At 45.3% G+C, this 24,966-nt stretch overlaps 1 protein-coding gene and 1 long non-coding RNA gene across 6 annotated transcripts; one reads left to right on the plus strand and one right to left on the minus strand.

Moving 5' to 3' along the window:
• Positions 1 to 1,339: 1,339 nt before the first annotated feature.
• On the minus strand, positions 1,340 to 10,628 carry Zfp146 (zinc finger protein 146). Of its 5 annotated transcripts, none has more exons than XM_030242609.1 (3): positions 10,512 to 10,628; positions 4,180 to 4,226; positions 1,340 to 4,076 (listed from the first exon to the last, which is right to left on the minus strand). In XM_030242609.1, the coding sequence occupies exon 3, from the start codon at positions 3,466 to 3,468 to the stop codon at positions 2,590 to 2,592; it is 879 nt and encodes a 292-aa protein (XP_030098469.1). In that variant the 5' UTR covers positions 3,469 to 4,076; positions 4,180 to 4,226; positions 10,512 to 10,628; the 3' UTR covers positions 1,340 to 2,589. The 5 variants fall into 5 exon arrangements, with proteins under 5 accessions (XP_030098469.1, XP_030098468.1, XP_006540071.1 ...); XM_030242608.1 differs by having other exon boundaries at positions 1,340 to 4,081; XM_006540008.3 differs by lacking the exon at positions 4,180 to 4,226 and having other exon boundaries at positions 1,340 to 4,081; positions 10,519 to 10,626.
• Positions 10,629 to 10,727: 99 nt separating this feature from the next.
• Gm5113 (predicted gene 5113) lies at positions 10,728 to 23,177 on the plus strand. Its single transcript, NR_157376.1, has 3 exons — positions 10,728 to 11,067; positions 16,704 to 16,799; positions 18,497 to 23,177. It is a non-coding gene; the product is annotated as a predicted gene 5113 (long non-coding RNA).
• The last annotated feature ends 1,789 nt before the right edge of the window (positions 23,178 to 24,966 follow it).

A 24,966-nucleotide genomic window follows, 5' to 3' on the forward strand; every position in this document is an offset into this window, starting at 1 on the left:
GGTGTGGTGCAGATTCATCTTTCATTAGTGTTGTGAGTAGCCTGACTTGGGTCCTCTTCAAGAGCTCTTAGCTAGGCCAGAGCTTTCCCATTCTGAGTTCACTCTATGAATAGCAGCAAACATTTACTGAATATTTACCCTGTAATATACAGCCAAGCCCTGCTTAAGATTTAAATAAAACTCAACCGGAGATGAAGGACAGCGCAAATGGCGTACTGCCAGATACAGAAGACAGTGAGCACTCACCTTCTCTTTTCTTTCATCTAAGTAGAACTTGCTATGTAGACCAGGCTAGCCAGCTCTTCAACAGTGCAATCATACAGGTATGACTACCCATTTTATCCACTTGGTTTCTCAGCATCTCTGCAAACTATAAATCCCCAGGCACATTAACACTGGAGATGCCTGCTTCTTAACTGATCCCCCAAATGCTGGCTACCGCCACACACAAAGTGGAGCACCTTTCCTGCAAATACCCTTGTCCAGGAATTCTTCCCGGCCTCTAGTTTTAACTTAACCTCAGAAGAGAACCTCAACGTTCTTGCCAGGGAAATGATTTCTTTCGCATTCTTCGTTTTGTGGATAAAATTATTTAGAAACTGGACAAGTGAGGTAGCTTAGTAGGTAAAGGCATTTGCCACCAGGCTTGATGGCTTAAGTTGGATCCCTAGGATCTCACATGGTGGAATAAAACTCATCTGTGCAAGTTGTCCTCTGACCCAAGGTCGGATCCACCCAAGACTTCAAGTGTGCTGGGTCAGGTGATTCTCTCTGAGGTGGAGAACTGAATTCCACAAGACCCCCCCCTCACCTAACACCCACAGCAACCACAAACTGTAAAAAGCTCCAAGAGCTGGGAGTTAACTGTCGAGAAAGTACTTGCCTTACAAGCGGGGAGAGGGGTCGGAGGTGAGAGAGAATCTGGTCTGTTGCCATGCATATCCCCGCCTTGCTGAGGAAGCAGACAGGCAGATCCCCCGGGGTTGCTGTCAGTCAAGCTCAGTTCCAGGCTGGTGAGATGTGGAGAAAGCCCAGCAACACCACCTGAGGTTGTGCTCTGGCTTCCATAACACACATATCTGCTTGTACCCACCCACCCACACAATGTAAAATTCTGTACCAAATTACACTGTAATGAAATATTAATTAAAAAAATCCTCAGGAAGGCTGGCCTTGGTCTGTAAAAACGGGGAAGAATGAACCACTTCATGTCAACTGATCCCCATGCAACTAAATTTTAAGTTCTTTAAAGTTCCTACACTTAAACGATCTTGCAAAATATTAGAAATGTAAGAACAAGACCATACGCAACATAGTAAAATAAAGAAGGATTTAAGAATATGCTGTCATTTTAAATTTTAATAAAATAGATAATTTCATTACATAGAGTGCCAAGTCCATCCACTCATTGTTAAGTTTTAGAAATATCTCTATAAAAGCTTAGTATTTGATTGGGAATTAGTCAACTATAACATCTCTACAGGTGCAGAGTTCCCACCATTACCTCCATTCTTATTTTGAAAAATACAGAAAAGTACAAAAAATAAGACATGATATTCATATAACACAACTGAAAAGTAGCCAGTATCTTCATCTATTTGCTTGCAGTCTTTAAGAGCCTGACCGCTCATATCAAAGCTTAAGCCCTCCCTCCTTCCCTCCCTCCCTCTGTCCGTCCCTCCCACTGCTTGCCATCCTCTCTCAGGCGTTGGTCTGCATCCTTCTGATGCATCTCAACATTTACATGTATTTATACCATAATACACTGAGTTTCCAGAAGGAAATTTTAACTTGAAAGTCACTGTACTGTATGCATCCTGTACATTGAGTTTCCCTCACATCACTTCCAGAGTCCTTCCAGGTACGCACACACCTCGTCTGTTCCATCTGCCAGATGTCTGCGTAACAGTCCACCAAAAATTTTCTCATTCCATTTCCAACAGGCAGTTCAGTTCTAACATTTGGCTAGTCTAAATTAAGTCATGGTCAATTTCCTAGTGCCTCACCTCCTGAGCATAAATACTCATGAGAATTTCTAAGTATTTTCAAATATTACAAGGAATGTTTTCCCACTCCCAAAGTCAACCTTGTATAAAGTATAGCATTTCTTTATTTCTGCTTTCAATACCCCCCATATATCTGACTTTTACTATCGGTTATAGTTTGTGGTGTGCAGGTTTCACCTCCAAACGTCGTCTTGGTGTTCAGCTGAAGCAAGTGTTTTCATGTTCTAAGTCCTGGTAAATGGACAGTGTCACTCTATAACGTCTGTCCTCGGTACCTGGACTAGTGACAACCCGCAGATCCACACTGACAGCCGTCACAACAGGCCTGCCTGCCTGCCACTCTTGACCGCAGACGACTGTGTTCACAGTTCAGCACTGCTCTGCTTTTCCACCGCTGCATTCGCTGATTGCAGGCCTGTATCATACACATGTCTTTCCCTTCATTGTGAATTCTCCGGTGTTCACGACATCTTCTGTTAAATGTTTGGCTGATTTATGGTGCTTAGCCAGAGTGACCAAACGATGCGCTATGAGGTATAAATTCCTAATGAACACTTCCCCGTACTGAAGATATTCAGGGCGTTTAATGAGTATGGATTTTCTGGTGTCTAATGTGATGGGACTTCTGGCTGAAAGCCTTCCCACACTCACTGCACTGATAAGGCTTTTTACCTGTGTGTATTCTCAGATGCAGGGCCAGGGTTGAGAACTGAGAAAAGGCCTTCCCACATTCATTGCACCCGTAGGGTTTCTCACCCGTATGGCTCCTCACATGCACGGTTAGAGATGAGCTCTGAGAGAAGGCTTTCCCACATACATTGCACTCGTAAGGCTTATCGCCTGAATGGATTCTCACATGCACAATCAGCGACGTGCGCTGCGAGAAGGCCTTGCCGCACTCGTTGCACTCGTACGGCTTCTCCCCGGTGTGGATGTTTTGGTGCTTTATCAGGTACTTTTTCTGGCCAAAAGCCGTTCCGCACTCGTTGCACTTGAAGGGCTTCTCTCCGATGTGAATCTTCTCGTGCTCCGTCAGATTGGATTTGCCACTGAAGGTTTTCCCACACTCCTTACATATGAAGGGCTTCTCCCCCGTGTGAGTTCTCTGATGTCTGATGAGGTTTGACTTCTGAATGAAGGCTTTCCCACAATCTTTGCACTCAAAAGGTTTCTCTCCAGTGTGAATTTTCTGATGCGTAAGCAAGTTTTCCTTCTGGCTAAAGGCTTTTCCGCAGTCACTGCACTCGAATAGCTTCTCTCCGCTGTGAGTGCTCTGGTGCTTGATGACATACTGTTTCTGGCTAAAGGCTTTCCCGCACTCGTTACACTCAAACGGTTTCTCTCTACTATGGAAATGTTCGTGCTCTGTAAGATTCGATTTGTGGCTGAAGAGTTTCCCACATACCTTACAGGCAAAGGGGCTTCCCCCGCTTAAGATTCTCTGCTGGCTGAGCTGTGACATCTGAGTGGAAGAGTGATCTCATTCACAGCGCTTCTCTGCAATAGGGAAGTCCAGACAAACGAGGCTCTGCTCTTGACTGAGGATGCTTCCACATTTCTTACAGTCCGAGGGCTTCTTTCTGTGCCTGCCTGCTCACTCAAATGCAGAGCAAGGGAGGAGGTTTAAGAGAGCTTTATCAGAACAAACGTTCTTCCCAGGCCAAGTTTAACTGATAGCCAATGTTGTCTCTGCGAAGTTCACTTGCTTTCCTCCAGCAGTGCCGAGCGCGCCGCCATCCGGCTCAGGGCTTTGCAGCTGAGCTACAGACACAGGGCTTCCTCTCAGCAGGACTTCTCTGCTCAGGGAGACCGGACACTTCAGTAAACGCTTCCCGGCTTCTGGAAACTCAGCGGCTTTCCCTCTGCTCTGTGCTCCCCACTAACAAACTGCAGGCATTTCCACACCGCACTCTACTTATAAGACATTCTTACCAGGCGTAGGCTATGGTGGAGGACTTCCAACTGTATAAAGCAGAGGATGTGTTCCCATACAACTGTTTAAATCTAAACTATGTTTCAAGCTCAAAACTTTAAGCTTTGAACAATGTTTTGCCTTTTAAAAATTGAAGTCTGTTCTGCAAAAAGAAAGAAAAGAAAGAAATGAAGTCTGTGAGCACAGAAAAGAGAATTCCGATTCCTGCGTTCACCACTCCCCCTGGTGGCGTCAACTGACCGCCAAGATGTGGGTGTTGTTGTGTGCTTCTCACTCCTCAGCTGCTTCTACAACAGATCACAAAGAACTATTTAAAGGAACATGGCTGATAGATGGTAAGCACTCAACAAATTCTACCAGTTAATATTACTTAGATATTCCCCGCTAACTGAGGACTAGCTTTCATAGAACTAGATCATGCTGTGCAAGTTTCCAAGAGAGGGAAGCAACCAGGGTGACACCCATGAACCTAACAACAGCCAGCATGGCAAGCTCTCCCCGAGGGTAACACCACCATTGACCCATATCAACAGCCAGCATGGCAAGCTTTCTCTTTGGGTTTATTAGTGGCACTCATATCTTGGTAATCAACAGTTTTCTAATAGTACTTAAGACATACTCAACAGGAGGGAAATAGTGTCTGGTAATGGAGACCTAGCCAACTACCTGGGGTTAGTGAGGTTATGGATCTAAGAGGAACCCCTACCACTGGCACCTTATTAAACCAGCCCAATTTCTAATGATACTCTAAATGTGTATCCTTAAATCCAGTTAATTGTGGCTCTTACCCCTCATCAAAAAAACCTTCTCTTTACAGTAGATGGAGACCATCCCTGAAGCCACCACTGGTCAAAATGCAGAACACAACTGATTGTAGGGTGACAGCACCAACAGACATGACACTTGCACAAGAACGTCACGGAAGAGGGGGTGGACAGACAGTAAGAGCCAGAGATTATGTCTTCTAGAACTGAGACAGGAAGGCTTTGCCTTTGATACTCAACTACAGGCCTGCCAAAACAGGACCTGAGCAGGTCCAACACCAATAGACACAACAGCATCAAAGGGAGACATCTCATCAGGCCCCACACCAGCAACTAAGGAATGCTGAAAGAACAGGGCTTCCCCAGAGATAACCCTCTTATTGGTTATCCAATTCCATTTAGTCATCCCAGAAATCATATACACACCAGTAACACTAAATGAACTGCGTACATGCATACATATAAAAGAGGCCAGGAATCTGAAAGGGAGCAGGGGAAAGGAAATGCAAGGACTTGAAGAAGGGGAGAATTATGTAATTATACTTTAATTTCAAATATATGTATATACACATCATCTCAAATATATACATACATATATATACACTCACATATAAATATAGCTATATCCCCATTATGAGGAATACATACACACACCCCCCATTATGAACAATAAAATTTCAGGTTTTTTAGTATATAGCTCATTGGCATGTTTGCCTAGCACTCATGAGGTTCTAAGTTAAGCCCTCAGGCACACACACACACACACACACACACACACACACACACAGAGGCACACTTGTCAGGTTTGTGCACTGTAACCTCAGCATCTTTATAATGTTCTTGATCAGTTATAATGTAATCTATCTCACCTGCCTTTTACCAGTTCAGTTTATTCCCCTGCCCCCAACACACACACACACACACACACACACACACACACACACCTTTCCTGTCTGCCCCCACAATGGAGCCTTTATAGAGTTTTGAGTGTTCTACTTCTACTATACCTTTTCTTCTACTGTCCTTCATCTCCTTTGTAAGACACTGTGTGCCTGCAGGCTTTTTTGGTATTTTGTAATACACACCAGTTTGTTTGACACTTACATCTTCTTGGTAGCTACATTTAATGAGCTTCGCCAAACAAGCCCAGTCTTGCTCACGCTCTCTCTGCCTACATCTTGTGAATAAGATATTAGCTCTGAGCTACCACTCCAGCACCAGGCCTGCCTGTGGGCACACTCCCCACCAGGACAGTCATGGACTCACCCTCTGAAACTGTAAGCAAGTCTCCAACTAAACGCTTTCTTTAATGAGTTGCCTTGGTCACGGTGTCTCTTCATAGCAATAGAAAAGTAACTAGAACACAAATCATATCCCGCACGGGACAAGTAAAGACTGCATCTTGCCTAACATAAAAGCACCTCATGTGGCTCAGCAACAGTGCTTGGCCCAGCAGCTCTGGAGTCTCAATCCCCAGCAGCAGCCACAGCCACACTGTTTATATCAAATTCCAAATAAACACAAGGGTGTCCCCATCTCAATATTATTTAATATAAACAACACAGTAATCTATGCCAAGAAAAGAGTTAATAAAAAGCTAAAAAGCGCCAGGCATGGTGGCGTACGTCTTTAATCCCAGCACTTGGGAGGCAGAGGCAGGCGGATTTCTGAGTTCAAGGCCAGCCTGGTCTACAGAGTGAGCTCCAGGACAGCCAGGGCTACACAGAGAAACCCTGTCTTGGGGGGGGGGGGGCACCCAACAACAACAAGACACAAAAACTACAAAGCTTCCTATATTCTAATAACTATCGCCACATTCACTGTAGCACTCAGAAGGAATAACAGTAACAGTAGTAATAGACTAAAACTTCTGTAAAGACATTCAGGGTTGCTGCGATGGCCCTCTGTGCAAACCTGACAACCTAGGTCAGAACCTAGAACTCACATACACATGCAAGAAGAGATCTTACTGAGTTGTCTTCTGGCCCTCACAGATGGCACCTTGGCACCTGGGCACCCACCTATACACCTGGCACTCACAATAACGTTTGGGCTGTTTTTAATGTAAACATTTAAGACCCCAAATGCCACCTGAACAAAGCACATGCTCACGGATCGGAGTGTCTAACATCACAAAGATGCTGCTTTCCTCTAAATTATTTTGTAAACGTAATACAATCTCAATAGAAAATTTTAGGGGGGCATTCTCCATTCCTCAGAACTAGATAAGCCAATCCTAAAATTTACATGAAAAAAGGAAAGAAAGAGAGAGAAAAAAAGTAAGCCTATCATCCCAGTTACTCATGATCTGAGGCAGGAGCAGGCTGAGGGTGCCAGCATGCCTGGATTATTACAGGAATGCTGTATTAATGCTGTACGGGGGGGGGGGGGGGGTCCTGAATTAAGGCCCTCACACTGTCATGACAGGCACTTTACTGAAATGAACCAGTCTCCGGACCCTGGGTAGTTTCCATACTAATAACAATGAGCCAACCTCAAGGCCTAAATGTATATAACCTTGGTAGGGATTTTGGGAATCGTAAATCAGACTGTTAACTTGTTTACAGAGAAGCTCTCCTAAGTTACTGCAGCCCTGTGAGGGAGTTTTATTTTATTTTCAAGATTGATTGATTGATTGATTGATTATACAGAAGCACACCAGGTGCACCTCAGTAAACACCCTGTGAAGTTCCTTAGCAATCTTTTGAAGATAATAGCTCCTAATCTACAGGAACGTCTGTGACTCCTGCCGAGACAGTCAAGTGCCGCTCTTCTTTGACAAGCCCACGCACGTGCTATGGGACGCCTTCCTTTCTGGGTGCCCTCACGCCTCTTGACCCTTATGATTTTAAGTCTGTGTTAAGGTATCTTCAGGACGAGGACGTGTGTCTCAAATGGAAGACTGCTCGCCTAGCTTATCAGAAGCCGTGAGTTCAATCCCTAGCGCCACCGAAATTGGTTGTGTTGGCACACACCGGTAACTCTACAGGTCTGGAAGTAGAGACAGATCAGCCATAGCTACCACATAGCCAGTTAAAAGCCAGCCTGTGCTAAATAATACCCTGTCCCTAAAAACTTTAATAAACTCCAACTTTGGGGCAGGCAAAAATCACCAAGTAGAGGTGGATACTGAAATACTGAGTTTAATCTTTCTACCACCATAGTGGAAAGAGAACCAGCTCCTTCAAGTTGTCCTGAGTGCCTTATGCATGATGTGTCACTCGAGAGAGCACACATGTTCAGATAAATCGAGGAAAGGGAAGGGAGAAATGTAATTAAAATACAATCTCAAAAATCGCAGAATATTTTCTAAGTTGGAGTCACCTGAGTCATGGTTCCTAAAACAATAAGGAACTGCTCAGGCTGCTGCAGTTGACTGTGGAGCTCTGCCTCTAGACCTGCATCAGCTGACAAAGTGACCATGTTAGACTTCCTTTTAGGAAAACAGCACAGGGAACAGGCGAACACTATACACTGCCGAGCATGGCGGCACAACCCTGTAATCTAAGCACCCCGGAGGCAGAGGTGGAAGGACTGCAACAAGTTCAAGGCCAATCTGTCTGCAAAGCTAAGCTATACAGGGTAACCAGGATGACAGTCAGCTGATCTCAGAAAAAAATGGTAAATTAGTGCAAGTGAAAATATGGTAAGTTGGCTGAATTCACATTCAGTAGCTAAGTGTAATGGAACTTTACATTCCTGTAGTTGGTGGAAAGAGAATAGCTCATGGGCTCATGTATTTCAATAACTGGTCCCCTGTTGGCAGGACTCTATGGGAAGAATTAGGAGGTAAGGTCTTGTCTGAGGAGGCGTGTCACTAGGGGAGGGTTTTGAGGTTTCAAGACTCTGCTGGTGCCCAAACTTACACAGGCACAAACATAAATAAATGATTTAAGAAGCTGACTTTAGAACATATACTACACTCATATGTGTAAGTTATAAAGTAAATGGGGTTACTTGCCTTTGGCCTATCCATTCTAGTACCCCCTATCCCACAGTAACAATCATTCTGTGTGTGTGTGTGTGTGTATACACACACATCTATCTATCCTGAAGCTTTTTCCCCAATAGAAAGAAATTCAAAGACAGCTACCTTATTCCTGACAAGTCTATATTCTGAACCTTGTCCTACTATGTCTGAGACCTTTCAGTGTCTATATAAAGCTCCCTCCTCATTCTTCTGCACGACCACTGGATAAGCTTATTATCATAGGTCAACCGAACCATCCTTTAATGGATGAGCATGAAATGTTTCTAATACTTTTCTAGGCTAAACTTTGCTGTCACGAGCAAACTTGTGTCTGTATTGTTTCACTCAAACATAGTAGATACATTTGTAGCATCAATTTCCAGAACTGTGGGCTAGGGATATAGCCCAGTCAAGAGTCAATACACATTACCTCCAAAAAATTGCAACAAGCAAACCCTCACATTCTAGCTGCTTTTCTTTGGGGGATTTCTTGTCATTTTGTTTTTGTTCTTCAAGACAGGGTTTCTCTGTGTAGTTAAGGGGTCCTGAAACTCTGAGATCCAACTGCCTCTGCCTCCCAAGTGTTGGGAATTAAAGGTGTGTATGTGTCCAGCTTCAGTGATATTTAAAAAACTACTTTTGTTTCGTTTTTTTGTTTTTTGTTTTTACAATGTATCAACTAGTGGCAGCTATTCATAAATTTGAAAGCTACCCACTTGCAAATCTTAATCAGGTACTGCTTAACTTTTACCATTAGGAGAAAAGCCAAAGCTGCGGATGTCTTTAATGACTGCCACAGCAGGGAGAAGTAGTTTTTCACATGTGCTACACAATTCACAGAACTGTACTCGTGAAGGAGTTATGACATCTACGATATAGCACAGTAATCACTAAGTTTTTTTCAAAAAACTAAAAACATGGACCAGTGAGAGAGCTTGGGGGGGGGGGTGTGCAAAGGCGCTTTGCTTCCAAGGCTGACAACCTGGATTCCGACCCTAAACCCACATGATGGAGGACAGAACCGACTGTGGCAAGCATGCCCACACAAATAAATGTATATATATATATATATATATATATATGCTTTAAATGAGGAACTGTGCCTAACCTAAATCTAAATTAGACCCCTTAATCCTGGGTTTTTAGTGAAATGACGCTCTTCAAACCGAAACTCGAATTTGCCTAACAGCTCTATTAAAGTACCTCAAAAATCAGAAATGAAGTCTATGGCTGGCACCCCCGGGACAAACAATTCCAAACCAAATGTTTCCTTAATTAAGCATGACAGAGTAATCTGTATTCTACCTCCATTCATAAACAACCGCGTTTTAGTACACAGATCGTCTTTTAAAATCTAAACATGTTTACTAAGGCTTTCTGCACATATCACGAAATGCATTTGCGTATAAAACTCACCATCAATAAATACAGTTTTAAAAGTATTTAACCCTTAGCTTCATCCCACCTTTCAAGTAATCAAATAAAACGGATGCTCTTCGGGAAGATGGCCCCGTTATAATTATCAGCACTTTCGACTCGGGAACTACCGCGCAGACGTGATACTTCAACATGGGTCTCCTCATTGCCTCGTGAAGCATAGCCACCCACAATCCTACACCCAGCTCCACACCCACTCAATCATTCCAAATAGTGGGTCAAACTTTGCAGTCAAATTCGGTCTCAAACGCTCAAGCTTTCCTCAGAGGCCCCCACCTCCGCCTTCACCAAGATCCAATGCTCTTCAGCCCACTCCCTGAACCCCGCGCTACACCTCCAAAGATCGGAAACACTGCCCTCCAACCTCCCGAACCCACCGACCCAGGACGCCCAGATCCCACCTCCTACTTTGGCGCCACGTGGACACGACGGCCGTGCTGACCCGCGGACAAAGACCAAAATGTCCACTCGCTGCCCCTGCGTCTGCGCACTCAGGGAGTGAGTGAGCACTCCCAGAAGTCTCCGCGACATCTCAGGGCTTGTTCACTGAAGCCTAGCCAGGCTGTTGTCTATTATCAGCAATACTGCTTTTACGACTTTGGACTACACTTCCCACAAGGCACTGCGGGTTGCTTATCCGTCTCCCACGCACAAACCTGGCCGCCTCTTGTGATTTGGGGTTTCTTAGAGTAGATTGTTGTCACTTGGACCCAAATAAGCTCACGCCTGGTAAGATGTTTGGAGTGGGGACTTCCTCTTTGGTACTTCACGGGCGGCGTCTCAATAATACACTGAGCCCAGACCCCAAGGTGAAAGGACACCATCTTTGTCCGGGGCTGATGTGGCTATGGACTACGTTTCCCAGAGTCCATAGCGAGCTGACATTGTAGCTCAACTTTGATGAAACCTTTACCTTTGGCTGAAGCAGGATGCGCGCGCCTTCTACTGAGACCCAAGGTAAATGGTCTGGGGAGTACTGAACGGGGGTGGGGAACAGGCGTGTCCTGAACGGGGTTGTGCACGCTGAAGCAGGACTGGGCTGCGGGATTCTAATTGTGGTTTTGATTGTGGTGGTGACCGGTTGTCAGTGCTTACAAGTAGTGTGCTGTTGTAATCACCTGTCTCCAAGGTGTATATCTGATTGTTGCTGTGCAAACATATGTGATGTTATGTGTTCCGGGATCTTGTGGTTGTGGAAGTGGTATCCCGTGGTCCTGTAGTGTGTTGTGTGCTCGATAACCTTTATTCCTGGGGTTGTGTGGATATAGTTGTAGCTGTGACTGTGTATCTCTGGGTTAAGTGACCTTGTGTAGTACTGTGTGCAGTGTTCTGTGTCCGTGGCTCTGCGTCGGCAGTGCGTGAGTATCCTTGTGTTCTTGGAGAGAAGGGAGAAAGAAGGAGGAGGACTTTGTGACAGTGTGTAATACTGTGTGTATGCGGGTGTGGACTATCTTTGCTAAAGAGTGACTGGCCCCTGAGTGAATGTTCAGTTATGGCTGGATGATGCAGAGTACTGTGCCTTCTGCGTGCCACCATGTGTGATTGTGACTATGTAAGGAGGACCTTTAGGGATGTTAGGGAAGTGATTGTACCACAGTGGCAAGCAAACTGACTGGGATGCCTAGGTGGGTAAAGTTCTTGTGGCACAAGTCAGTTGTCATACTGTGTTTGTAATTATCCTGTAATCCAAGCTCCTACAGAATTCAGAGACAAGCATTTCCAAAACCTCTCAGATGAACTAGCTGGGAGTGTGTAGCAGTGATCAGACTACAAGGTAGAAGGCTAGAACCAACACCCAAGACTCTACTCTGCCCTCCACAAAAATGGCATTGCACACACATACCTGAATATGTGCACACACACAAAGTTAAAAAAATTATTTCTAGGGCTGGAGAGATGACTCAGTGGTTAAGAGGACTGGCTGGACTTCCAGAGGACCAGGTTTCAGCACCCATGTGGCAGCTCACAGCTGTCTGTAACTCTTGTTCCAGGGGATCCGACTCCCTCATACAAGCATACATGCAGGCAAAACACCAATGTACATACAATAAAAATAAAATAAATTATTAAAAATTTGTTTCTTAGAAAGTGAAGAGTTGGTGTGTGGATGTTTTCATGTGACATATCTTGCAGCAGCCAAATGTAGTGGGTCTGTGACTACTGTTTTGGCCCCAGCAGGTGCCGTAAAGTTTGGGCAGATTCTGGCCCTGGACAATAGTGACCTCAGTTTTACAAGGTGACACTGAGTTTGGACTGAGTGCCCAGCCATGTCTGACCTCCATCCCCTGAACACCAGGATAGAAGAACAGCTATCCAAAAGTACCCTGCTCACTCATGTTTCCTTTCTTCCAACCCTTTTCTAAGAGGATGATGCTGAGCCAAGACTATACAGCTCAGTAGTTAACTATTGACTGTCCAAAGCCAAATTCAAAAAGCATCCCATTTTATTCTCCTTTCCCTGAACCTTTTTTTTTTTTTTTTTTTTTTTTTGAGGGAGGAGAGGGTTTTTTTCATGAAAGGGTGTCTTGGTTAGGGTTCTACTGCTGTGAACAGGCACCAAGGCAACTCTTATAAGGACAATATTTCATAGGGCTGGCTTACAGGTTCAAAGGTTCAATCCATTATCATTAAGGTGGGGAGCTGGGTGGTAGTGGCGCACACCTTTAATCTCAGCACTTGGGAGGCAGAGGCAGGCAGATTTCTGAGTTCGAGGCCAGCCTGGTCTACAAAGTGAATTCCAGGACAGCCAAGGCTATACAGAGAAACCCTGTCTCAAAAAAAACCAAAAGCCAAAACAAAACAAAAACAAGGTGGGGGCATGGCAGCATCCAGGCAGGCATGGTGCAGGAGGAGCTGAAAGTTCTACATCATCTTCTGAAGGCTGCTTAGAGAAGACTGACTTCCAGGCAGCTAGGATGAGGGTATTAAAGCCAACACACACAGTGACACACCTACACCAACAAGGCCACACCTACTCCAACAAGGCCACACTACCAAAGAACAAGTGCTATTCCCTGGGCCAAACATATTCAAACCACCATACAGGGTCTCTCTGTGTAGCCTTGGCTATCCTGGAACTAACTCTGTAGACTGGGCTGGCTTCAAACAGAGAACTAACTCTGTGTGTGTGTGTGTGTGTGTGTGTGTGTGTGTGTGTGTGTGTGTGTGTGTTTGCACGTGATCTGTGAGCCTCTGTAATACAGCCCTAGCATTCCCTCTGTTACCGAAGATCATTAGTTATTCTAGTGATTTAAATACACTCTGTCTGGAGCCATTTCCACCTGTATCTCTTGTTCTTTTATTTTCTTCCCATGGTGGGACCGGGCAGGCAAGCACAAGATTCTTGCTATGTTACCCAGGCCTGAGATCTCAGATTCAGAACTGAGCTTGTCTATCAGTCTGTCAGTGTACTGGGGGCTTAACTCCTACTTTTCCAGGACTCTATTTATCCGGAAGAAGTCAGAGTAGATCAGAATGGCACGGCCCATCAGGTAGCTTGAAAGTTCATTTTATTTATGTGTTTGTTTGTTTTGGCTTTTTGAGACAGGGTTTCTCTGTGTAGAGTCTGGAACTCCCTCTGTAGATCTGAAACTCACAGAGATCTGCCTGTCCCTGCCTCCCAAGTGCTGGAACTAAAGGGATTGTCTACCACTGCCCAGACTTTGTTTTCAGGCAGGCAGGCAGGCAGGCAAGCAGGCAGTTAGTCAGTTGGTTGGTTGGTTGGTTGGTGGTGGTGGTGGTGATGTGGTGTGCAAGCTGCTGTACAGTGTGGAGGACTGAGAATGGTAGCAGGAGTCAGTTCTCTCCTTATATCACGTGGAACCCAGGATCAAACTCAGGTCGTCAGATTTTGCAGCAGGTGACCTTACCTGCTGAGCCATCTTTCCTAGCCCCATAACTCCTCCTAACCCTTCAGAACATATGAACACCTGTCCTCTTTATGCCAAAATGTCTGCTCTCGGGGAGCGAGTGATGGGTCCCCAACCCCATCGGTGGCTCCCTCTTCTCAGCATCATATACAGTGTTGTCACAGAGGAGCAGAGGAAAGGAATACCTTCTCTTGAAAAAGATGATAGCTTATTTTCTCATAACCATTAATGGGGACCACAGAGGAGACGACGGTCTTTTCCAGTGACTTTCCTATACTGATTTATTTCACTCCCTCTTAAAAAACAAAACAAAAGGAAAGAAAGAAGAAGCCTATTTCATGGGCTGGAGAGATGGCTCCCTGCTTGGGGACACTGGTTTTACTTCCAGAGGCTCTGCATTCGTGTCCCACACCCACATGTTGGCTCTCAACCATCGAACTGCAGTTCCAGGGGATCAGAAGCCCTGATCTGACTTCCACAGGTATCAGGCACGCACATGGTGCACAGACATACATGCAAAACACCCATACACATAAACTAAAAACCATATTTCCTGCTGTCAGAAACGGTATACAAAACATGTCTGTCACACATACAAAAACATGTCCCCCATAAGCTGATTATCATGGTGCACGCCTTTGATCCCAGCACTTGGAAGGCAGAGGCATGTAGATCTCTGAATTCAATCAAGGCTAGCCTACTCTCTAGAGTTCCAGGACAGCCAGGACTACACAGGGAAACCCTGTCTTGAAACGTCCCTCTCTCCCTACACAGAAACCAAACCAAACAAACAAAATCCCACATGTCTATCGCACGCATATGGTATGAGAAAATAAACACCGATATATTCGCCACCCAAATGTGCCATCTAACATCCTTACAAGTGGAGTGACTGCTTTCTATTTGCATGCAGCCATTGATACTTTTTTGGGGAGAAGGGTTGTTTTAAGATGGGTTAGCAGAGGCTGCTTGCTAACCCGGCTGTGTGTGTAGCCAAAGATGACTTTGAACTCCTGCTTATACCCCACTCTGCCAAGTTCTAGGATAATAGGTGTACGTCACCACACCCGAGCATGGTCTCAGTAACTTATGGGACCCTGCTCAGCTAGATTTTGTTTATTTTCCAGTCTGAATGTGAATCAGGAGAGTCCTGCTCCTCAGAGGAGAGTATTGATTGACACTTGATCATGTTCTTAGCTTGTGGTGCAGACCGAAAGCTAGAGCTTCCCATATCCCATGGTGCCTTTCTTCATCTCTGCATTGTAAAGACGTTTTCCTGAGTAGATCAGCTTGGGAAACCTGAACCTTTTCATCAGTTATGGTCTCACTGGAAATGGAACAACTAGCCAGTCTCCAGAGGCAGAGGCAGGAGGATCTCTGGGTTTACATAGTGAGTTCTGGGCCAGTCAGAGTAACACAATGTAACCCTATCTCAAAGAAAATGAAAAGAAAAAGGGAGGAGACAAATATATTTGTTTGTCTTGCTTTGCTTTTGTTGCTTTAGATTTATTTATTTATTTATCTATTTTATGCATATGAGTACACTGTCACTGTCCTCAGACACACCAGAAGAGGGCATCGGATCCCATTACAGATGGTTGTGAGCCACCATGTGGTTGCTGGGATTTGAATTCAGAACCTCTGAAAGAGCAGCCAGTGCTCTTAATCGCTGAGACATCTCTCCAGCCCAAGATACATATTTATAAGTACAGCCATCGCTACATAGTGAGATCCTGTATCAAAAATTAAAGAAAAGAAACAATTAATTCACTAATAGTGTGTGAGTGCGTTGTTTCAGGGGACAGTGATCTTTGGGGTTGTGGCTGTAGAGTTGTCTGGGGAGTGGAAGTGCATGGAGCCTGCTCAGAGGGACTTGTACAGAAATGTGACGTTGAAGAACTTCAGTTTCCTGGTCTCACTAGGTAAGGCCTAGAGCACCCAGGACCACATAGGAAACGGGACATCCTGGGACCAAAGCAACAGAAGTTTGCTGAGCCATCTCAATCTTAAGATGAAGGCAGGCTGGTCCATCACCTGCCTTGCCTACTTGCAATTAACATCGATAATAATAAATATTGTTACTATTTTGATTCCTTGGAGACCAAAAGCTAGGGTTTGAATTTTAATTATTTATAAAAAGGCTCTTACCACATTTATTTCTGCGTGATGGAGGAGATGGTATAAGTGTACCACTGAATGCGTCTTGAGGTCAGAGGACATCTTTCAGGACTTGGTTCTCTCTTTGCACCATGTGGACCCTGGGGATCAAACAGGTTGTCAGGCTGGGCAAGAACTTTACCCTGCTCAGCCATCCTACCAGCCCTAGAGTTTGAATTTTATTTTATCTTATTTTTTTATTTGTTTGTTTGTTTGTTTGTTTTGAGACAGGGTCTCCCTCTATAGCCCTGGCTGTCCTAGAACTCACTATGTAGAACAAGCTGGCCTCAAACTCACAGAGATTAAAGATATGTCACCATGACTGGCCAGAGTTTGACATTTAATGTTGGTTATTATTTCGCCTTAATGTGTGTGTGTGTGTTTATAAGGGTGTTGGATCTCCTGGAGCTGGACTTACAATTGTGGGCTTCCATGTGGGTGCTGGGAATTGAACCTGGATACTCTGGAATAGAAGCTAGTGCTTTTAACCACTGAGCCATCTCTCCAGCCCCCAGAGTTTGAAATGTAAACAGTATAATCATGCTTCATTTCTTCTCCCATTAACAGGACTTGTCATTTTTAAGCCTGATGTCGTCTTCTTATTGGAGCAAGGGAAAGAGCCATGGACGGTTACAAATTATATGACAAATCCTTGGCACCCAGGTAAGTAAGACCTGGCCTTGCTGGAGAAGTCATGGGGCTAACAGGACAGTGTGGTAGCAATACAGCTGACAGCTGTCACCTGAGTGATTGTCAGGAAGCCGACAAAACCTGCTGTAGAATAAAGGCCTGAGTTACAGAGAAGAGCAAGGACTCTGTCAGCATTGGCCAAGCACATAAGATTAAAATAATTAAAAGTATTCTGTATTAGATGGTATTTACTTCCACTGCCTTCTATCTTCTGTTGTTGCTAACTTAGGTAGCTATAAATTCGGAAAATATTTCATGCATATTTATTGTTTTATTTTACTTTATGTGTATGGGTGTTTTGCCTGCATGTGTGTCTACACCATGTACATGCCTGGTTCCCCAAGGAGGCCAGAAGAGGGCATTGGATTCCTTGGAACTGGAGTTGCAGATGGTTGTGAGCCACCATGTGGGTACAGAGAACTGAATCCGGGTCCTTTGGAAGAGCAGCCAGGGCTCTTGACCAGTGAGCCACCTTGTACATGGATGTAAGGACACAATCCGTAAGAACAAGAAAGACCTCTTCTTTAACATCTTTATTGCATGAGCTGTCTGCCTCGCTCACTTTGACCTCCCTCAGCCAGAACTCCAGCTCTTTACCCTCCAGCACCCTGCCTGCCTAGCTCAGGAACTTGCTCGACGCACGCCATGCCATGCAGGAAGCCTGTTCTGCTGCAGCTGCGCCTCCAGAGAAGGCTGCTTCCTGCTTCCGCGGTGTTCTTTTCCTTTTTGTTTAAAATCCCTTCCTCCTCGAGAGTCAGCTTCTAGGTGCTGCGCAGTGTGGGTGTGCTGTCTGTCAGCTCATCGTTCGATGTGCCACGGACAACATCATTGATCTTGTTTTGCTGTTATGATCCAGGAAGGTTCTCCACCTCCAGTCTCTGGGCATTGTACTTTGTATTGCCTCCTCAAGCTCCGACAGGATATATGCCAATGGCCAGTGGTGTTGACAGCACGTTGTCCCAGCTCAAACCCCCTCTCATGGTAGAGTTTTCTCTTGCCCCACGTGTCTTGTGCCAGTTGTCTCACAAGATGCCCATCACCTGTCACTGGCTATAAAGAGCTTTATTTTTTGGTTTTGGTTTTGGATTTGTTTATTTGTTTTTCGAGACAGGGTTTCTCTGAATATCCCTGGCTGTCCTAGAACTCACTGTGTAGACCAGGCTGGCCTGGAACTCAGAGACCCACCTCCCTCGGGCTCCTGAGTGCTGGGATTAAAGGTGTGTCCTACTCCAAACAGCTCTTACACAATTTTGCAGTTAGTACAAGTCTGTTCACTTGTCACCCTTATTTCCAGCTGTCCCTGCTTTGCGCGCGCGCGCGCGCGCGCGTGTGTGTGTGTGTGTGTGTGTGTGTGTGTGTGTGTGTGTGTGTGTGTGTGAGACCAGGAAGACACATGGACATTTGTACAGGTAATGAATTTTGTGGGTAACTCTGATCAATTTCAAAATTGAGAACCTTAGGCTTAACTCTTTTCTTGCCCAGTTCTGGCATCATGGGCACTTCTACCAAATTTGTGCTTTCTAGAAATTATTCAATATTTGAGACATCTTACGCCATTAATCCTTTATGATGAAATTTTAAATTTTATTTCCATATTTTCTCTCTTTTTTTTAATTCCTCATGGTAAAAAAAACAACTCATATTTGTTTTTTTTTTATCTGATTTTTCAGACTTGAAGACAAAGTGTGAGAGAGTTCCCAGGAAAGGGCTCTTTGAATAGAGTCATTCAAATGGGAGGTAACGGGAAGCTAGCAGCACCGTGACTTTCAGGACCCTCACCTCACAGATGCCTGGGCGTGCAGAGACCGCTGTGAGAGACAGCGCACAAGTCAGGAGTGTCATTTCAAGCAAGTGGAAACCCCTGGAAAAGTGTCCCTGCTCTCCAGCGTCACACACGGCATGGGAGCGGCAGGACTGCAGTAGAGAAAGTGACCTGACCGGATGCAGTGAGCTCGAGGAAGCAGGGAAGCGTTTAGCTGTGGCTTGAGCCTTACTCAGCACCTCAGCAGTTGAAAAGCCCTTTGAGTGTAAGGGGTATGGGAGAGCTTTTGCTCAGGCCTCACACCTTGTCCAGCATCAGAGAATCCATTCAGATGAGAAGCTCTATGGGTGCTGGGCGTGTGGCCATCCTTCAGACCTCAGTCTCCATCAGAGACTTCCTGCTAGCGTCAAACACTATGCATGCAAAGACTGTACAAGGACCTTTAGGCAACAGTCGAAGCTCATTCTGCATCCAAGAACTCACCCTGATGAGAAGCCCCATGTCTGTGAAGACCGTGGGAAGGCTTCATTCGTGGTTCCCTGCTTACTGTACATTGGAGAATCCACACTGGGGCTCGGCCCTATCAGTGTAAAGACTGCGGAAAGGCCTTCAGCCAACACCCCAGCTCACCGTACACCAGCGAATTTACACTGGAGAGAAGCCCTACGAATGTAAGGACTGTGGGAAGGGTTTTAGCCACAGCTCAGAAGTCACTCGACATCAAAGGATTCATTCTGGGGAGAAACCCTATGAATGCCAGGAATGTGGGAAGGCCTTCAGACAGCATGCGCAGCTCAGGCCACATCAGCCATCAGAGCGTCCACACTGGTGACAGACCCTTGGCATGTAAGGACTGTGGAAAGTCGTAGTTCGTACCTTATTCAACATCAGAGGATCCTTATGAGTGTCAGGAGTGTGAGAAAGCCTTTATCGGTGTCTCCCAGCTCACTTACCATCAGAGAATTCATACATACGAGAAGCCCTGCCTATGCAGGAAGTGCGGAATGGCTTTTATTCGTAGTTCACAACTTACTGAACATCACAGAATTCATCCTGGTGTCAAACCCTATGAGTGTGGAGAGTGTGGGCAGGCCTTTATCCGTGGCTCTCAGCTCATTGACCACTACCGAGTTCATTCCGACTGGAGTCCTTAACATTAGTGGTGTGCTTATTCAATAGTCTCTATTCAAAGTTGACCTCTGGCCAGGGTTACATTGCCCCCAGTGTAACTAATGTTGGGAGAACTTTGTTCATCTCGTTTGTTACAGGTTATCAGAAAACGCAATACCAGGAGAAAGACCCATTAATGTGGAAATCCTATTTTCCTCGTTCACTGGTTACTAAGCAGCAGCAAACCTGTGCTAAAAAATAGCTTGATATGAATGTAGAGAAGGCATTTATTACCTATCAAAATATGTTCAGTTTCTGAGAATCCCACATAGATGGCCATGCTGCTTAAAAGATTTTTTAAAAAGATTTATTTATTTATTTATTTTATGTATACGAGTAAACTGTTGTTGTCTTCAGACACACCAAAAGAGGGCATCAGATCCCATTACAGATGGTTGTGAGCCACCATGTGGTTGCTGGGAATTGAACTCAGGACCTCTGGAAGAGCAGCCAGTGCTCTTAACCACCGAGCCATCTCTCCAGCATCCCCCCCTCCCTTTTTAAGATTTATTTAAAAAGATTATTTGTTTGGTGTGTTGCGAGTAATGACTGTGCCTTTGGGCGGGCGTGGCTTAGACCTGAATTTGTTCTCACCCCCACTGGTTACTGATGTCATTGAAGTTACTGTGCAATTTTGTCCTTCTTTGACCCTTACTTCTTTTTTCTCTTGGTATTTATTTGTTTTTTAAGGGAGAATCTCATAGAACCTCAGCTGGTCTCAAAATTATTATGTGGCTGAGGATGTCTTTGAACTCCTGATCCTCCTGCCTACGCCTCCCAAATTATAGGCTTGCATGACCATGCCCAGCTAATAATGTCTTAGGTTTTGCATTTTGTTTCGTTTAGTTTGAGGGAAGGAGTTGTTTTTATTTTGGTTTGGTTTGGTTTGGTTTGGCTTGGCTTGGTTTGGTTTGGTTTGGTTTGGTTTGGTTTGGTTTGGTTTGGTTTGGTTTGGCTTGGTTTGGTTTTTAGAAGAGACTGTCCTAACATGTAGAAGACCTCCATGGTGTACTTTGCCGTGCATCTGCCACCGTGGCATTCCCTGCAATCCGTAATTAAGATTGAGAGACTTAGTTGGATGTGGTGGCTCATGTCCTCTGGGCCTAGCACTCTGGAGGCAGAAGCAAGTGATCCAGACAAGCCAAGGCTGCAGAGTGAGACCCTGCCTCAAAAAGGGAGGGGCATTGGAGGGATGGCCAGCCATTAAGAGCCCTTGTTGCTTCTGCAGAAGACCGGAGTTTGGTTCCCAGCATTGTGGTTCACGACCACCCATAACTCATAACTCCAGTTTCAGGGGATCCAGGATCCACTTCTGGCCTCTCCAGTCACCAGCATGTACCTGGTGCACATAAATTATATACAGCTTTAAAACAAACAAAAACAAAAACCAAAAAAAAAAAAAACCTTGAACTCCAAAATGAACATGGACAGTACTTTCTGCTTACTTTGGGAGTTGGGAAATGGAACAAGTCAGGTTCTCATGTAGCCCAGGCTAGCCTCAGAGTTCCTCTACAGCTAAGGATAAAGTAGAACTAGTCCTCCTGACTCTACCTCCCAAGTGTTGAGATCACAGATATTTGCCACAGTTTTAAATATTTATTTATAAAACCTAAAACTCAGGGACTCAGAGAGAGGAGATGCATAGGAGGGGCGGGGTACACAGACTGGAACCGCTTTCCTCTCAGCGCCAGCCAGTTTCCTTTTTGTTTTTTCAAGACAGGGTCTTTCTGTGTACCCCTGGCTGTCTACCACTTGTTCTGTAGACTGGGCTAGCCTTCAACTCAGAGATCTGCCTGCCTCTGCCTCCTGAGTGCTGGGATTGAAGTGTACCACCAATGCCCAGGCACTAGCCATCTACCTAATCCTTTAATACAGTCACAGTCCTGGAGCCTGCCAAAGGGCTATTTAATTACATATTAAGGTATTTAATTATGGACAATAAGTGATTCCAACATCTCCCAAACACCCCCTCCCTAGAAGCCCAGGATACTGAGAGCTGGATGCCCTTTCTCTGTGCCTTGGTCTTTCTGGTGCCCAGGCTCATACTCAACCTATTTGCGGGCCACCAGATATCAATGCATAAGTAACATCGTCAATCCTTCTAATGGTTCAAAGAATCTCAGGAGCTGGGTACTAGGAGCTGGAGGCAAAGACAAAGATGTATTTTCTGTTACACAGCGGCTACCTTCATTCAAACAGAAGTACTAGTGGGTTTCGTTTTGTGGCAGAGTCCCTCTATACAGCCTTGGCTATCCTGGAACTCAAAACCACCCTGCCTAAGCCTCCCACAAGGTTTATAGGTGTGAACTTATGGCATACCTTAAAGCACTTTGGGGGCATCTGCTTTCCTACATTGGAAACATTTTAAAATGACAATTGTAAGCCTGGTTTGTGATACTTGGTTGAGACTACAATAGTCAGCAGGGTGAGACGTGAGAATCCCGAGTTCCAGGCAGGCCTGAATTATGTGGCAAGACCCTGTCTGGGGGACAAAGTGGGAGGGGGCATCGCAGAGTAGGGTTGAAAATGTAAATCCAGAATTATCAGATTCGTGGAAGGAGTCAGGTTGGAGGAGCAGTTGAGTGTTTTTGCCACAAGATGGCAGCACAATGCTACCAAACAGGTTTTGCAATCTAGGCCACTGCATGCAGCCAGTTCTGATACCTGCCTTCCACCACAAGCAATTTTCTGTTCCTTTGCTTGCTTGCTGTTTTGTTTTGCTTGAGACAGGGCATCAATATGTAGCCCTGGCTGTCCTGGATCTTACTCTATAGACTAGGTAGACTTCTTAGACTCACAGAGATCTGTCTGCCTCCTGAGTCCTGGGATCAGGGACACACACCACCATGCCAGAGGCTTGCTTGTTTTTAAATGAAGGGATTCACATAATGGCCTTGAACTCCACAGGTAACCAAGGTTAGCCTTGTCCTCCTAATTCTTCTTGTCTCTACCTCCTAAACCCTGGGGTATGGGCTGCTATGCCTGGCTTGGGGCGGGGGCTTACATGTAAACATGCACAGGGCTCCATGTACTGTAGGCCAAAAGCTGACGACAGGGTCTTTCTTGGTTCCTATTTATTGAGTGAGGGTCTCTAGACCCAGGACAACCTTATAGGATCAAACAGCAAGCATGCTGAACCATAGAGCTGATTTGCTAGCCTTTTTTGTTTTTTTCTTTCTTGTGGGAAGCGGTTTCGCTGTGCCTGTGTGGCTTAATTGGTAAACAAGCAATGTGCGCATGTGCGAGAATGTTTTCGTGCCAAGTCTTGGCCCATCCCGGGGCATGATGATGAGGCTCTGGGAGAGCAGCCAATCAGGTGTGGACACGCCACACTAAGGTGTATATAAGCAGCGCCTTTTTGGTGCTTGGGGTCTTCCTCTTCATGTTGAAACTGGTGTAATAAAGTTGCTGCAGAAGGATCCGGTTTCTCACGCGTGTGTTCTTGCTGGTGAGACAATAGCGCGTGTGAGACTTTCTTTCTTTGGTGTTTTCAAGACAGGGTTTCTCTGTGTAGCCCTGGCTGTCCTGGAACTCACTCTGAAGACCAGGCTGGCCTTGAACTCTAGCCTGTCTTTTTCTTAACTATGCTAACTGAATTCTGCAGTAAGCTCACTTTATTGCCTCAGTAAACCTCTAATTATACAGACATAAAGGCTAGAAATTAAAAGCAAAATGACCCACTCACTAGCAGTCAGACCTGGTGATTTATCAGGGTCCATCTACAATTAAGCCTAACTCCTAAGTCCCACCCAGATGGCCAGTCTCAGAGAGAGAGAGAGAGAGAGAGAGAGAGAGAGAATGGGCTGCCATGTCACCTCTGTTTAGGTTGGATCCCAAAGAAAAGATCTAGGGCTGGGCAGTGGCAGTGCACGCCTTTAATCCCAGCACTTGGGAGGCAGAGACAGGCAGGCAGATTTCTGAGTTCAAGGCCATCTTGGTCTACGGAGTGAGTTCCAGGACAGCCAGGGCTATACAGAGAAACCCTGTCTCAAAACCTAAACCAAACCAAAAAAAAAAAAAAAAAAAGAAAAGATCTAGGAAGCTTAATTTCAGCTAAAAAAACAATACAAATGCCCCATATTTTTCTCTAAGGGAACAACTCTTTCTCCCTCTGCTCTTTCCATCTCTCCCATCCCCTTCACGACCCCTACCTCCCTACCCTCCTCTCCTCCATCTGTTCACTGTCTATTCTTTTTTATTTTGTTATGTGCATTGGTGTTTTGCCCGAATGTATGTGTCTGTGAGGATGTTGGATCCCCTGGACCTGCAGTTACAGACATAGGTAAACAGCCATGTAGGTGCTAGGAACTGAACCAGGGTACTCTGGACTAGCAGTCAGTGCTCTTAATCGGCAAGCCACCTCTCCTGCCCTCCATTGTCAGTCCTTAAACTGTTTTTTTTTTTTTTTTTTTTTTTTTTTTTGAGACAGGGTCTCTTTACGTAGTGCCTGTAGCAAGGCTGGAACTCACCGTGTAGACCATTGTAGAACAGTGAGCCTCAGAAGTGCAGGAATTAAAGGTCTGGGTCACCACGGCCCGCTTTTCTTTTTTCTTTTTCTTTTTTCTTTTCTTTTTTTTTTTTTTTTTTTTTTTAGTTTTTCGAGACAGGGTTTCTTTCTCTGTGTAGCTCTGGCTGTCCTGGAACTCACTCTGTAGACCAGGCTGGCCTCGAACTCAGAAATCCACCTGTCTCTGCCTCTGCCTCCCGAGTGCTGGGATTAAAGGCGTGTGCCATCACGCCCGCACAGCCCCCCCCCGCCCCTCCCCCCTCCTTCTCTCTCTCTTTTTCTCTCTCTCTCTCTCTCTCTCTCTGTCTCTCTCTCTGTCTCTCTCTCTCTCTCCCTCCCTCCCCCCCTCCCTCTCTCTCTCTCTATCTCTTTAATTTCTTAAATCAGTTCTGGCCTGGTAAATATCTTTATCTGTATCGGGGTGACTCCTTGTTTCCTCAAGAACACTGGGGAAGATCCTGACTTGGCCCTGAGGAAACAAATATGGAAACTAAGGCTCCAAGGTGCAGTGATCACTCATTCAGAAGACAGACATTTATCTCTGCCCTCACTGGCTCCCAGATTATCAGCAGGGTAACCCTAGATAACAGCCAGGGAGTGGCAAGTCCCTGAGCCACTGTCATTGGGGTCAACCCAAATGCGGAAACGATGACTGACAAGTTGGAACACTTTCTCTCTGACCCTATTGGACAAATCTAATT

Source organism: Mus musculus, chromosome 7, assembly GCF_000001635.26.
Source record: "Mus musculus strain C57BL/6J chromosome 7, GRCm38.p6 C57BL/6J".
Lineage (NCBI taxonomy): Eukaryota > Metazoa > Chordata > Mammalia > Rodentia > Muridae > Mus > Mus musculus.

Excerpts from the sequence above, each read along its gene's own strand:
- Zfp146 (XM_030242609.1), bottom strand. The coding sequence starts at position 3,468 with ATGTCACAGCTCAGCCAGCAGAGAATCTTAAGCGGGGGAAGCCCCTTT.